Source organism: Rhinatrema bivittatum, chromosome 1 (assembly GCF_901001135.1).
Source record: "Rhinatrema bivittatum chromosome 1, aRhiBiv1.1, whole genome shotgun sequence".
Lineage (NCBI taxonomy): Eukaryota > Metazoa > Chordata > Amphibia > Gymnophiona > Rhinatrematidae > Rhinatrema > Rhinatrema bivittatum.
In genome coordinates, this window is record NC_042615.1 from 760,410,072 (window position 1) to 760,424,810 (window position 14,739).

General features: G+C 46.8%; 1 protein-coding gene across 1 annotated transcript in view; it reads left to right on the forward strand.

Annotated features, from left to right (window-relative positions):
• Window positions 1-14,739, forward strand: part of ZFR (zinc finger RNA binding protein) — a 312,134-nt gene that overhangs the window by 155,407 nt on the left and 141,988 nt on the right. The window contains 1 exon segment of the mRNA XM_029579284.1: window positions 5,582-5,778. Within this exon segment, the coding sequence (XP_029435144.1) occupies window positions 5,582-5,778 (197 nt within the window).

The following is a 14,739-nucleotide window of genomic DNA, read 5'->3' on the forward strand; positions in this document are numbered from 1 at the left end:
CAGCCACTGTTCAAGCTTCCTTAAATCACGTCTTGTTCTCTCTACTCCTTCTGCAGATCTTAGTATCATCTGCAAAAAGGCAAACTTTACCTTATACCCTTCTGCAGTGTCACTCACAAAAATGTTGAACAGGACTGGTCCCAACACTGAACCTTGCGGCACTCCACTTAATACCGTTCTCTCTATAGAGTAGGTTCAATTTACGACCACATGCTGTCCTTTCTATCAACCAGTTTATAATCCACGCCACCACTTTGTGCTCATTCCCAAGCTTCTCATTTTATTCACAAGCCTCCTGTGCGGGACTGTATCAAAAGCTTTGCTGAAATCCAAGTAGATCACATCGAGTGCTCTTCCTTGATCCAATTCTTTAGTCACCCAATCATAGTCAATCAGATTTGTCTGGCAGGACCTTCCCCTGGTGAATCCATGCTACCTCGGGTCCAGCAATCTGATTGTAGATAGTTCACTTTCCTTTCCTTCAGCAGAGTCTCCATTACTTTTCCCACCGCTGAGGTGAGGCTAACCGGCCTGGAGTTTACAGCCTCCCCTCTGCTCCCAATCTTGTGAAGCGGGACCACCATTGTCTTTTCCAATCACTTGGCACCACTCCCGTTTCCAGGGATTTATTGAACAGGTCTTTAACCAGACCTGCCAGCACATCTCTGAGCTCTCTCCAGGGTTGTCTTTAGTGAACATCGAACTGAAGAATTTGTTTAATATTTCTGCCTTATCTTTGTCTCTCCACACATTGATCCTTTTTACATTTCAATTTCACTATACCACTTTGGACCTTTCTCTGATGTTTCTGAAAAATGTTTTGTCCCCTCTTTACCTCTTTGGCAATCCTTCTGCCTGACTTTTTGCTTTTTTGATTACTTTCTTTGTCTCCCTCAGTTTCACCAGATATTCTTCCTCTTGTTTCTCTTGTTGGGATCCTTTTTCTTGAACGCTGTTCTTTTTGTTTTTATTTTATCAGCCATCTCCTTTGAGAACCAGATCGGTTTCTTATTTCTCTCGCTTTTGTTTACTTTTCTAACATACGGATTAGTTGACTTTGTAATTGCTCCTTTTAGTTTGGCTCACTGTAGTTCCACCTCTCTCATTGTCTCCCAGTCTTTTGTTCTACCTCCAGGTACTTCCCAATTTCAACAAAATCAGTATTTTTGAAGTTCAAAACTCGGGTCTTCGTGTGACTTCTCCGAATCCTATTTGCGATATCAAACTATACCATTTGATCACTAAGCATATTCCCATTTACACTACTCGCAGGAAACTTTTCTAGTTCTCAGTAGCAAAAGATCATTTTCAATACCATGTTCTCCCATTCAGGCTGCCAGCAGCATCAAGAGTTTTTATGAGACACATGGCAATTGTAGCAGCTCATGTAAGAGAGAGCAATGTCTTGGGGTTCCCATACTTAGACGACTGGCTGATATCCAGGAGCTGCTCAGAAGAAGCTACTTGTCATACCACTTCCATAATCCAAACTCTTCTCTCTTTGGGATTTTCTAAAATTTATTAGAAATGCCATCTAATCCCAGCAATACATTTGGAATTTATTGGAGCTCATCTCAATACTGTACCCACACCTACAGGATGCCTTCTTAATTTCATGGAGCCAGCAACTACTGTATCCCTTTCCCCCAGTTAGTCTAATTACAAAAACAATTTTAAAAATAAGGAAATACAAAGGCAGAATGATTCTATTAGCATCATTTTTGCCTTGACAAGTATGGTTTCCATGATTGCAAAGACTAGGAGTCGCATTCCAGATTGTATCAACATTCCTGACCCAGTATGGCAGATCTTTCCTATACCCCAGTCTTCAGTCTCTAGCGGTCACTCCTTAGATATTGAATGCAATTAATTTAGTCTACCATTTCCTACAGAAATTAAAGAAATAATTTTAGCAGCAAGAAGGTCTTCTACTAGATGTTATAATTTCAAATGGAAAAGATTTTCTCTCTGGTGTACATCCTAAAAGAGATCTTTTTCAATGTTCCATTAAAGCATTACTTCAGTATCTTCTCAGCCTTTCTAATTCTTATCTAAAAACCAATTTGAGTTTGAGTGCCATTGTCATCTATCACCAACAATTGGAGGGACTTCCTGTATCTAGGCTACTTGATGGTGAAATTTATGAAAAGTCTACTCCATCTTCATCCTCCTATAAAAACCACTTCTACCTCAGTGGGACCTCATGTATCCATTTGAACCTTTAGCTACTGTTCTACAATTTCTGATCTGGAAATTGTTGTTTCTAATACTGATAGCTTCAGCTCACAGAGTTAGTGAGTTTTAGGCTTTAGTGGACAATTAACCTTTTATGCAAATTTAAAAAAATGGAGTAATCTTAACAACTCATCTGAAATTCCTGCCTAAAGTGGTTACTTGGTTTTATTTAAATCAATCCATTGCTCATCCAGCAAAACCTCATTTGAACAAAGGTAAAAAAGTTTCACATACTTTAGACTGCAGAAGAGCATTATTTTCTTTTGAAGGAGCTAAACTTATTAGAAAGTCACAACTCTGGTTTCCTATAATCTAGCTAACTAAGGACTTCCTGTTTTTAAACAAACCCTATGAAAATGGTTATCTGACTGCATTTCTATTATTTTGCTGCTTCAGAAATTAGCCTTTCTAAAAGGGTGAAGGCTGATCAGGTAAGAGCAGCATCAACCATGGTAGCACATCTGCATTCAGTATCAATTCACATTATATGTGAAGCACCTACTTGAGCTTCATTTCACACATTTAAGCATTACTGCCTAAAAGAACATTCTCATAAAGATGATAGTTTAGATATCTTCAAAAGTTTATTCAACTAACAATTTCAACTCTTCTCCTCATGTTTGGGTTGCAGTATTTAAAAAAAATCAAAAAGAGGGGTTCTGATGTAACCCATAGATTGGGACTTCCCACTTGTATGACTGCATTTTATCCTGCTTGTCTACAGAGAAAGTGAAATTGCTTATTACCTATACCAGACGTTTTCCATAGACAGCAGGATGAATCGGCCACACAATTCCACCCACCTCCCCATAGAGTTGTGTTTTTCCTCTGTGAGTTGGAGGAGAGTCTCTCGCCAGTGACTGTATTGGAATATAAGCATATGCTCAAAGATTTCTGGGTATGGGAGAGCACATTCCATGCTGGTGCCATTGGATAATATCACCCACTTATGAGTGATTTGTCCTGTGATCTTCAAAGAACACTTAGAACAGGTAAGCAAATTAGCTTTCTCTCTAATTTATGATGGAAAGCTCACTTCTACTTGTATTATAAAAGCAATTAAAAAAAAATTAGAGTGCAGGATTATTGGACCGATGATTATACTTTGAGATTATTTGATAATTTGTTTTCTTTTTTTTTTTTAAATTGATATGAGCTTAAATTTTGTTCTTTTAAAATAGTTTTTGGTTTCTTATATGTGTTTGTGTGTGTGTGTGTGTGTGTGTGTGTTGTGATCAGCCATGATCTTTTGGAATTGGCAGAATATACATGGAAATAAATTATTGCAATAATGTTAAGGATCTTTTTGATATATGCATTTAGAGACTGGGAGCAAACTTCATTTTGTTATAGATATGAAAAGGTTTTATGCATTCTTAATAAAAAATCTGCTCCACCATGTTATATTTCTATAATTGGCACTAAGTACACTTCAGTATCAAATTGTATTTCTTGGGTAGCTTTAAGATAAAACAGGCTGAATGTAGGATGGGATGTGACAAATGTGGTAGGAAGTATTTTCTTGTGCATAACCAATTATTTCATTCTCAAAACTGATGTTTCAGCTCTGCCACTGGTCTATGTAAACAATAGAAAATTATACAATGATCTTACAGCACCTTTGTTACCTGAGATGAAATAGCAACTGCTACAGAATTTGTAGGCAATGAGATACTGCTGTCAGTGTTGAAAAAAACAGCCCAGGAACAGTCATATTTGTTAACCTGATAGCTTTCTCCTATAGCCTCAATTTTCTCTGTCATCCTCCTTTTCTCCCAGACCCTCCTGCCATAATTTCCCACCTGTCAGCCCACTACACTTTTTTTTTCTCCCACCAGTGTATCCTCCTTCCAATCTGCCACTCTTTCACTGTTTTATGCTTCACATTAATCCCCTTCCTTGGACTTGTCCGCATACACACATTCACTTCTGCCAACCACAATTTCTTTATTCCCTGATTTTACTTGCCTACTAGATAGCACATTTTCCTTTGGAACTGTACATGAGACATTTGGTACGCTCAGCCATGTGCTCCCTGCCAGCACTTTCCTCCTGCTGCTTGATGTACTTTCTCCTTTTTGCCCCTGAATCCATCCACCAGCAGCAATATCCTGGGGAGAGTGAGAAAATGTGAGAAGCGGGTGAGGATATGGGAAGGAAAAGAAGGGCAAAGATATGGATGTGGCAATGGAATGGGAAAATGGAGTGAGTGGGAAAGTGAAAAAAAAATACAAAGGTAAGAATGGGGTAAGGAAAGAATTGCAAGAGTGAATAGAATAGTAAGAGCCTCAAGGGGGGGATGGGAGTTTGAGGGAGGGTTAAGAACAGTGTGAGAGATGTTAGCTAGAGTGGAGTAGTTTGTGTGAGGAATTTGGAGAGATGAAGATAAAGTAAAAGATGAAGCAAAATAACATGCCTGAGTTGTACAGAGAAATAACACCTGCATGTAAAGAAACAAGATGAGGAGAACGAAAACATCACAATAAGGGAAGTAGATGTCTAAGTTATAAATTTTTTTTTGTTTTTGCAGAAGTGGTGCACACTGTCCCATGAAAGTAAGAAAGTGAGCTATCAGTATAGTGGTGGCCCTGTTGACCAATCAGTAGTGCTAAGCATGTGCCTCAAGAGGCAACCTTTCAGCTCTTGGACTGGCAAGGGTCACCTGTGAAGTAGCAGAAGCAGCAAAGACTGCTGAGGACTTAAAGGTTAACCAAAAAAAGTGTTTGATCCTACTGAGTTTCATTCAGTTTTGAATATTTGATTGTACATTGCATGCCATTTTAAGAAAATGTGCATACAAGTATGGATGCGTGATACCACTCTACTCTAGTTTACGCTATCGCCTATATTTGATATTCATTTCAGTTCTTAATCATTTTGGAGGGGAGGGAGGTTAAGAGCTGACAGATTTTAAGGTACTTGGGAGAGGATTGAGTGAATGAAGAATGAAACAAGCATAAGGAGGGAGTAGATGGAGATTGAGAAAGTAGATAGGGCAGATAGAGCAATAGTGGATGAAGGGGTAATTTTGGGAAAGCATGTAAGAAAATGGGAGATGGCAAGGATGAACATAGAAGCTGGAACAACTAAGAACATTTAATATTTTTCTCTGATTTGCAGGGGGACCCTTACAATTCTCCTTTGCAACTGTCTAGTGGTTCAAATAAGGCAGATCACATCTAACAGTCTGCACAGGGCCAAGCTTGCCCAGCTGGCTTCTAAGAATTTGCCCTGGCTCCTGGAGTTGAGCAAGATTTTCAACAGCCCTGGTTTAAGAGCACTAATTTTGTTAAATGTACATTTAAGCTTAGTTTGAAGTTTGACTTTTTCTAAAATTTATTTTTAGGAGGGAATAAACTACAGACAACAGGCAGCAAAATGGAAGAGATAAAAGCAGCTGAAAATGTCAAGACCATGCCATCCATTACTAGTATACAAACACAAGAGGCTAAAACAGAAACCACACCAGAACCATTGCAGGCTACCACTCTTGCCGCATTACAGAGTGATGTTCAGCCAGTTGGCCATGATTATGTGGAAGAGGTAATTCATTTTTAAATACTTCTCAAATTTTAAAAACATTTAACTTAACGTAGTTTGCTTTAACATATTTTTGGCTCTTGAAATGTACTAAAGAATCTGCTTCACTTTAGTTAAAATTCCTGCATGCTTTATAAGTGCTGTAAGAAATTAACCCTACTGAAATTGGGTATTACTGGGTACAGTGGTTAACTAGAACAAAAGATGAAGATGTAAACAAAGAAATCAGTAAATAAAGCAAAATAAAATAACAGAAATAGGACACAATGTGGAACTCCGGTAATTAACAGGGATGATGATAAACTGTTGAAAGTGAATCACTGAATATTCTTAGATAATTAGTAATGTTTTCTAAATGTTTTGACAGTGTTATAATTGGATATTTCCTAGCGTGTAGCAGATGGACTCATTACAAATAGGTATAGTGTGCTCGTGCTAGCAGTTGGAGACGGATCTGACGTCAGCACGTGGTACATATACCCCCGCAGGAAGTGCAGATGCTCAGTAATTTCCGTCTCCAAAGCAGTTTGGAGCTACCTTACGCTCGCTGAGCGTCTTTCCAAATTCTAACGACTAAATTCTTAGAAGAATCCTACCTGAAGACGAGCCCCGCACTCCTGCGGTGATACCCTCTGGTCCCTCCCCCAGTTGAGTTTCCCGAGGTGATTTCCGTGGTCCCTCGGAGGTACGCGCCTCGGTCCGGTGGCCGGATCGCAGCAGGGACCTAGCCCCCCGAGTAATAAGGGCTCGGGCGCGGCATAGAGGCGGCCTCGGTCCCGATCCGTTCGCGGTGAGGACTTAGCCCCCCGAGCGAGACGAGTTCGGGCGCGGCTTAGAGGCAGCGGGTGCACTTCCTCGAGCGCGGCGGTGACGCTATTCACCCTCTCCCCCCGCAGCCGGAGACTGCCCGGGTCGCAGCCGGGAAGCGCCGAAGATCAGGTAAGGCATACATCTTTACTTTACTGGTCTCCGAAGAGCGAGGATTAGCAGGGTCTACCTACGTGGAAGCCCGCCAAGGAGGTCGCCATTTCGCACGTTGCTAGGCGCACGTTCGATAGGCGCACATTGAAAGGGCTGAGAGCACTCCGGAATGTGCAGATAACAGACGCGATGGAGCGTATGAGAGCCCATGCGTCCGCAGAGCCGGCACCTCCAGAATCAGGCATAAGAGCTCTAGGCCTCTGCTCAGCATGCCACCTCAGAGCCACACAGAGCGAGGAAGCAGACTCCCTATGTGCCCAATGTGAGGAGGCCCTGGGAGTTCCAGGCCAGGGCCGGTCCCAGCCCAGTTTGACTGCCAGTTCCTCAGGGAACACCCCGAACCTAGCAGGCCACGGTAAGCAGCCAGGGAACCCCACAGACCTGGTGCCCCTACAGCTAGAACCTGCTTCGCTCTCCTGGGTGGAATTATTCATGGGGATTCACGCCTTTGTCAAGATGCAGTCTGATCCCCGGCTGGACCCATACGTACCAGATGACCCTGCCCCTGGACCCTCAAGACCTAGGCACGGCCACCCACCACCCGGAAGCCCCACTTATGGGGACTCAGATTACTCTGAGGAAGATGGCGAGCCCCCCGAGGAGGGAGAACTTCCCTTGGGGATAGAGCCGTATCGAACCATGAGACGCTTCTTTCTTGAGGATCTGCCAGACCTAGTCTCTCAATGCCTATCGGAGCTGGCTATCCTGGGCCCAGGCACCCCAGGGGAACCTAGAATGAAGCCCCTGCTAGAGGGCCTGCGTCAAACGGCTTACCATTTTCCCCTCCTACAAAAGCAGCACAGCAGCTAATTGATCTGGAGTGGAATGCGCCGGAGGCATCATTCAAAGGGGGTCGGGCTTTGTCTAGCATGTTACCCCCTGGACCTGGCAACCAAGGAGCTGCTGACGTGCCCAAAGGTAGACTCCATAGTTAGCGCAATTGTGAAGCGCACCACCATTCCGGTGGAGGGAGGGGCGGCCCTCAAGGATGCACATGACCGGCGCATGGATGTCATTCTGAAACAAGCCTTTGAGGTGGCAGCCATGTCCCTACGAATTGCGACCTGCTGCACTGTGGTGACACGTTCCTATTTATCACAAGCCAGGAACAACACCCCGGGAGAAGAGATGGAATCAGCTCTCTCATTCCTCACTGACGCGGCCTCCGACTTAGTTCGTACGGCAGCCAAGGGAGTGTCATCCTCAGTGGCAGCCAGGAGACAGCTCTGGCTACGAAATTGGTCGGCTGACTCCTCCTCCAAGGCACGCCTTACAAGAATGCCCTTTAAGGGATCCCTCCTGTTCGGCAGTGCCCTCGAGAACCTGCCTAATAAATGGGGCGCATCTCCATTACCCCGTCTACCAGAAGACAGGTTACGGAGGAACCAGCGCCCTCTTCCTATGCCATCCAGAGATAGAGGATCTCAATGCTTCAACTCCTACAGGACTCGCTACCAAGCACCTCGTTCTCGGACCAGGAACCAGTCCTTTCGGACCAGGCACAATGAGGGGAACCGGCTCTGGTTCGGGTCCCGGCCGCAACCCACAATGAGAATCAGCCGACCCATCTGGGGGACGAAGCCAGAGGGGGCAGGCTAACCCTATTCTACCGCAGATGGGTCGAGATTACTTCGGACCAGTGGGTCCTCGCCATCATCCGAGAGGGGTATTACCTGGACTTCCTTCATCCCCCTCCGGACAAGTTTGTGGAATCCCCCTGTCCACCCCTCAAGAGGGCGGCACTGGAAGTTGCCTTGCGGAGGCTTCTGGCCCTAAAAGCCATAATCCCAGTACCTGCAGGAGAGAGAACTTCTGGGCATTATTCCATTTATTTCATAGTACCCAAGAAGGAGGGCACGTTCAGGCCCGTCCTGGACCTCAAGTCAGTCAACAGACACCTACGGGTCCCCAGCTTTTGCATGGAAACTCTGCGGTATGTCAAGAATTCAGTACAGCCAGGGGAGTTTCTCACCTCCCTAGATCTGTCAGAAGCCTATCTGCATATCCCAATCCATCGGGATCACCAGCGCTATTTACGCTTCAAAGTCCTGAATCAACACTTCCAGTTCCGAGCTTTACCCTTCGGGTTAGCCACCGCGCCACGGATCTTTACCAAGGTCATAGTAGTAGTGGCGGCGGCACTCAGGAAGAAAGGAATTCTCGTCCACCCCTACCTGGACGATTGGCTGATCAGGGCGAAGTCACCGGAGGAGAGGCACCGGGCAACCAACAGAGTTACAGCTCTTCTGGAAAGCCTCGGATGGATAGTCAACATAAACAAGAGCTCCCTACAGCAGTCCCAGTCGCTGGAATACCTAGGGGTCAAATTCGACACCCAAGAAGACAAGGTCAGCCTGACCTCCAAGAGAGGCAAAACTCCAGAGCCATCTGCAGGTCCTGCTGAGCGCCAGCCGGCCCACAGCTCGGGCTTACCTACAGGTCCTCGGCCTCATGGCGTCCACTCTGGAGGTGGTGCCATGGGCGCAGGCTCATATGAGACCATTGCAACATGCCCTTCTATCTCGATGGAGCCCACGATCACAGAACTACACCGTACGCCTACCTCTACCGGCCAGAGTGCGGTATCAGCTACGGTGGTGGTTGCAGCCCGGCCACATAAGCCGGGGGTCAAGAATGTCCTCCCCAACCTGGATTCTGCTCACCACAGATGCCAGCCTGAACGGATGGGGAGCACACTGGGAGGAACTCACCACCCAAGGGCGGTGGACCAGAGAAGAGTCAAGGTGGAACATTAACCGACTAGAGGCACAGGCAGTCAGGCTAGCGTGCCTGCGATTTGCCCAAAGACTTCGCGACAGAGCGATCAGTGATGTCGGACAATGCCACCACGGTGGCATACATCAATCGTCAGGGCGGAACCAGAAGCCAACAAGTGTCCCTGGAAATAACTCCCCTGATTTGGGCAGAAGCAAATCTCCAGGACATCTCCGCCATCCACATTGCCGGGAAGGACAACACGACGGCAGACTTCCTCAGCAGAGAAAGCCTAAACCCGGGGGAATGGCAGCTGTCACCCACAGCTTTTCAGATAATTGTGGATCAATGGGAGACGCCAGCCATGGACCTATTAGCGGACAGGTCCAACGCTCAGGTTCCAAGATATTTCAGCCGCAGGCAGGATCCTCGAGCCCAGGGGATCGATGCCCTGGTACAGCCGTGGCCTCAGGGGATCCTGCTATACGCCTTTCCTCCATGGCCCCTGCTGGGCGCCATTGTACACAGGATTCAGCGGCACCGAGGCCTGGTTCTTCTAGTGGCCCTGGACTGGCCAAGAAGACCCTGGTACGCAGACATGAGAACACTACTGGCAGGGAACCCTATACCTCTGCCTCCATACAGGGACCTGCTACGGCAAGGCCCCATCCTCCACGAGGATCCAGCTCAATTCTCTCTTACGGTCTGGCCATTGAGAGGGCTAGACTGAAGAAAAGGGGATACTCTGAGCCAGTAATAGATACACTTCTCCGAGCACGTAAGTTCTCCACATCACTGACATATATCAGGATCTGGAGAGTCTTTGAAGCCTGGTGCGACTCTCATAGCACCAATTCGCATGCCGCTAAGATTCCTATCATTTTGGACTTCCTACAAGATGGACTTCAGAAGGGTCTATCCCTCAGCTCCATCAAGGTTCAGGTAGCAGCACTGTCTTGCTACAGTCCCAGGAGTGACGGCAACACCATTGCCAAACACCCAGACGTTTCACGTTTCCTGAAAGGAGTCAAACACATTCACCCGCCACTGAAGTGCCCAGTGCCCTTGTGGAACCTCAACCTAGTATTGGAATTTCTAGCGGGATCAGCCTTCAGGCCCTTTCGAGGCCTGTCTCTCCGTTTGTTAACCTTGAAGATGGTGTTCTTGCTGGCTGTGTGTTTAGCACGCCGCATCTCAGAGCTACAAGCACTATCCTGCTGTGATCCATTTCTCAGAATCACTCCAGAGGCTATCCATCTTCGCGCAGTTCCATCCTTTTTACCCAAAGTGGTCTCACACTTTCACCTCAACCAAACCATATCCTTGCCTACCACAGAAGGTTTGAAGAAGTCTGAAGAAGGTCGAATGCTACGCCATCTCGACATCGGCAGACTGCTGTCCAGATATCTGGGAATGTCAGAAGCAGTACGAAAGACGGACCATCTGTTCGTCCTGCACAGCGGGAAGAAGCAAGGGGAAGCGGCCTCACGGCCAACCATCGCCCGCTGGATTAAAGAAGTTATCAAGGCAGCCTACGTCGAGGCAGGAAAACTACCGCCTCTACAGGTCAAGGCTCACTCTACCAGAGCACAATCGGCCTCTTGGGCAGAAACTAAGCTGCTGTTGCCTGCAGAGATATGTAAAGCGGCGACGTGGTCCTCCCTCCATACTTTCTCCAGATTCTATCGTCTGGACGTCCAGGCCAGGGAGGACACAGCATTTGCGAGGGCAATCCTGAACGGACCTCGGGCAGCCTCCCGCCCAGTCCGGGAGTAGCTTTTGTACATCCCATTTGTTTTGAGTCCATCTGCTACACGCTAGAAAATGTTGAGATTACTTACCTGATAATCTCCTTTTCCTTAGTGTATGCAGATGGACTCAGCATCCCGCCCAGCTGCCGGGATACATGGGGATTCGCCAACTCACGGTAAGCCATGTTTTCTTATATAGGGCATCCACCCTGCCAGGTGTCGACGCCTTCCGGCTGAGAACACTGGCGGTCTCCAGCTACCATCAATTGGTCAGGGTAATCCTGTTCATTTAATCGATCGGTCAGTCACACATATATCCATAAAAGCTTTGCAAGGAAGATTACTGATTTGCTACACTTCCTGTGGGGGTATATGTACCCGTGCTGATGTCAGATCCGTCTCCAACTGCTAGCACGAGCACACTATACCCATTTGTTTTGAGTCCATCTGCATACACTAAGGAAAAGGAGATTATCAGGTAAGTAATCTCTACATTAGAGCATATTGTTGAAAATTTTCTGTGCTGTTGCGAGACTTGGGCTGAGTAATCTTGCGTAATCCTTATTTGGTGGCCCTTGTAATTGATCTCTGGATTTTTTCTGTATGCCATCCAGATTTTCTGCTTAACCGCAGAGTTTAAAATTTTTGCTATTGCGATTCGTGGGCACAGATCTGATAGCCGTTTTGGGCCCCAATCTGCGCGCCCTTTCAACCTTAGTCACCCCGCAAATCTGCCAGGCCTACGGCTTCTGGGAGCCGCCTCTCCAGAAACGCTACCAGACCCTTATCGTCTACCGCTTCAGGCAGCCCTAGGAACCGCAAATTCTCGCCTCAGACGATTCTCCAGGTCGTCCAATTTTTGCTGACATGCTGTAGGGCTACCGCCTGAGTGCTGACTTTTCATGGTGTTGTCTGTCAGTCCCTCCTCCACCCCAGCAAGTCTCTCTTCCAGGAGCTCAATTCTCGGGCCGAGTTCCGATATTGACGATTGTACCTCAGCCAGCTGTTGGGTGATCCCAGCCAGTTTAGTATCCAGCGTACTCTCTAACGTAGCTTGCAGGACTTCTACTGTAAGCGGGGTAGATACTGCAGGCCCCGGCTCTCCCGTTCCGGCCGCCATCTTGGGATCGGCGGCCTTCTTTTTTCCTTTGTCTCTTTTTCCTCCATGGTGGCCATCGGTAGTGGCAATTTATTCATAAAATTGACTATCAACATGAGCTAGAGACTTTCTGACGGGGAGTCATCCGTATTGCCGTTAACGAGGGTCGATGAAGGTAGATTGATGTCTGTGGCACCTGGCGCTAAGGGAGAACACGTCTTCCTTAGCACATCACCCCACGTGACACCCCCCCGGCCATTTATTCTTAAAGTGTGCAAGTAACTACTCTTGCCTGTTTCAGGGGTCTGATCAATGGATGATCCTTGTCGGATCATTTTGATGTGGTCCATTTTCTGAAAGGAGTGGAGCATCTTCATCCTCCTTTGCGTTTTCGGTGCCCCTACGGAGTCTGAATTTTGGTTTTGGATTTTTTGACCGCTATGTATCTTGTTCTTGTGGTTTCTGATCTTGACACCAGTGTTCCTTGTGGCAAACTGTTCTGCGCATAGGGTTTCCGAGCTGCAGGCCTAGTCTTGCCAGGAGCAGTCTCTTTTTACCAAAAGTGGCCTCTGAGTTTCAATTGAACTAGTCTGTCTCCCTGCCGTTTCTGGCCAGGAAGAGAGATGTAGAAGAGTCTCATCTGTTGTGGCCCTTGGATGTCCAGCAGCATATTGTCAGGTGTCTAGAGGTCACTAGGCCTTTGCGTAGGTCAGATTGCCTGTTTCACCAACATGGCGGTACTAGACAGGGAGAGTCAGTCTTGCGGGCTAAAGTAGCTTGCTGGACTTATGAGGTAGTCACGACCGCATACATCAGTGATGGCCAACCTTTTGAGCTCAGTGTGTCAAAATCCATAAAAAAAACCAAGCATAACTCGGGTGGTGTGTCACTTCTAGAAAAATCCATAATTTTGTGATGTTTGTAGCTCTAATAACAAAGTAATTGTAATATATGTACTGTATTTATTAATAAAGCAAAAACAAATAATTCTTTACCTTACCTGCTTAGTGACTTTTTTGTTTCTGAATTTCATTGGCTAAATCTTCAATTAAAACACTCTCTCCCCCTCCACCCCCCCAAACACAAACTCTTACTCCCCTGGATTTTCTCATACACACTCATGCTCTCACACCCAGACAAGCTCCCAGTCACACACATCTACTCACACACACACCTACCTACCTCTCCCGCTCCATCCTCCAGGCAGGCTCCCATTCATTTTCACACCACTCCCACAGCAACCTCGGAACCTTTCTCAGTCCACTGCTGCCTCATGGCTATTGGGGAGATGCCGATTGCTGCTACTGGCACTGAAGCCCATTCTGCTGCCTCCTCTGTGCAGGCCCCGTGGGCTTACACTTTCTCCATGCTGATCTTGTACATTGCGAGATACGCATAGAGAAATTGCTATTCTTGCACATTCCCAAAGATTACATGTGCCAATCACTAAAAAGTAATTTTTTTTTTACCTTTGCTGTCTGGTCTTAGTTTTCTAATTGGTTGGTCACAGGCTTTTTTTCCCACCTTCCTTTTCCCATATTTTTTGCCAATTCCTTTTATATTGTCTTTTTTCTCTTTCTTTTCTCTCCATCTTCTTCCCTCAAACACAGTCAGGTTCTTATTCCCACATGCATTTCTCTCTCTCACACTCACACAGTCTCTCACTGGCACATGCTGTCTGACTCACACACACAGGCTCTTTCTCACTGGAACATGCTGTCTCTGCAAACATTCAGGTCCTCACTCCCACACAGTCTCTCAACTCATTTCATACAAGCATACACCCCCCCCCCCCCCTTACAGACCCTCATCCTCTCTCTCACCTCTGGGCCTCCTCTTCACGGGTCGCCGCAGGATGGGCTCTGCAGTGGCCCTAAGCTTCTTGGGCCGCTGCGACTTGGGATTTGCGGCGGCCCTTAAGCGCACGCGCTGCTTCTCTTCTGCATGCGCTGATGCTTCTCCTCCTTCCTGCCCATGCAGCTCCGGCAACGTTTACTTCCGGGGCCGCACAGGCAGGAAGGAGGAGGAGCATCAGCGCGTTTAAATGCGATCTTTTTCTTCTGGCCGTGGTGACGTGAGCCTCACCACGGCCCTGCCTGTCGCTGTGCCGCATGAGCCTCCCTGCGCCCGGGGGCATTTGGAGGAGTGGAGGGTCCAGAGGGTGGGGGGATACTAAAAAACTAGTTTTAAAGGCTCGGCACAGCTGATTAAAAATAATTTCCCGATAGTCCATGAAACGCTGCGCTTGTCAGCAAAAATGTCTCGGCGTGTCACCTCTGACACACGTGTGTTATAGGTTAGCCATCACTGGCATACATGGATGCTGGGAAGCTGTTACCTAGTCTGGTTTGGGCCCATTCCACTCAAGCTCAGGCAGTGACATGGGTCGAAGTTAGATTGTTCTCCTGTCGACATTTG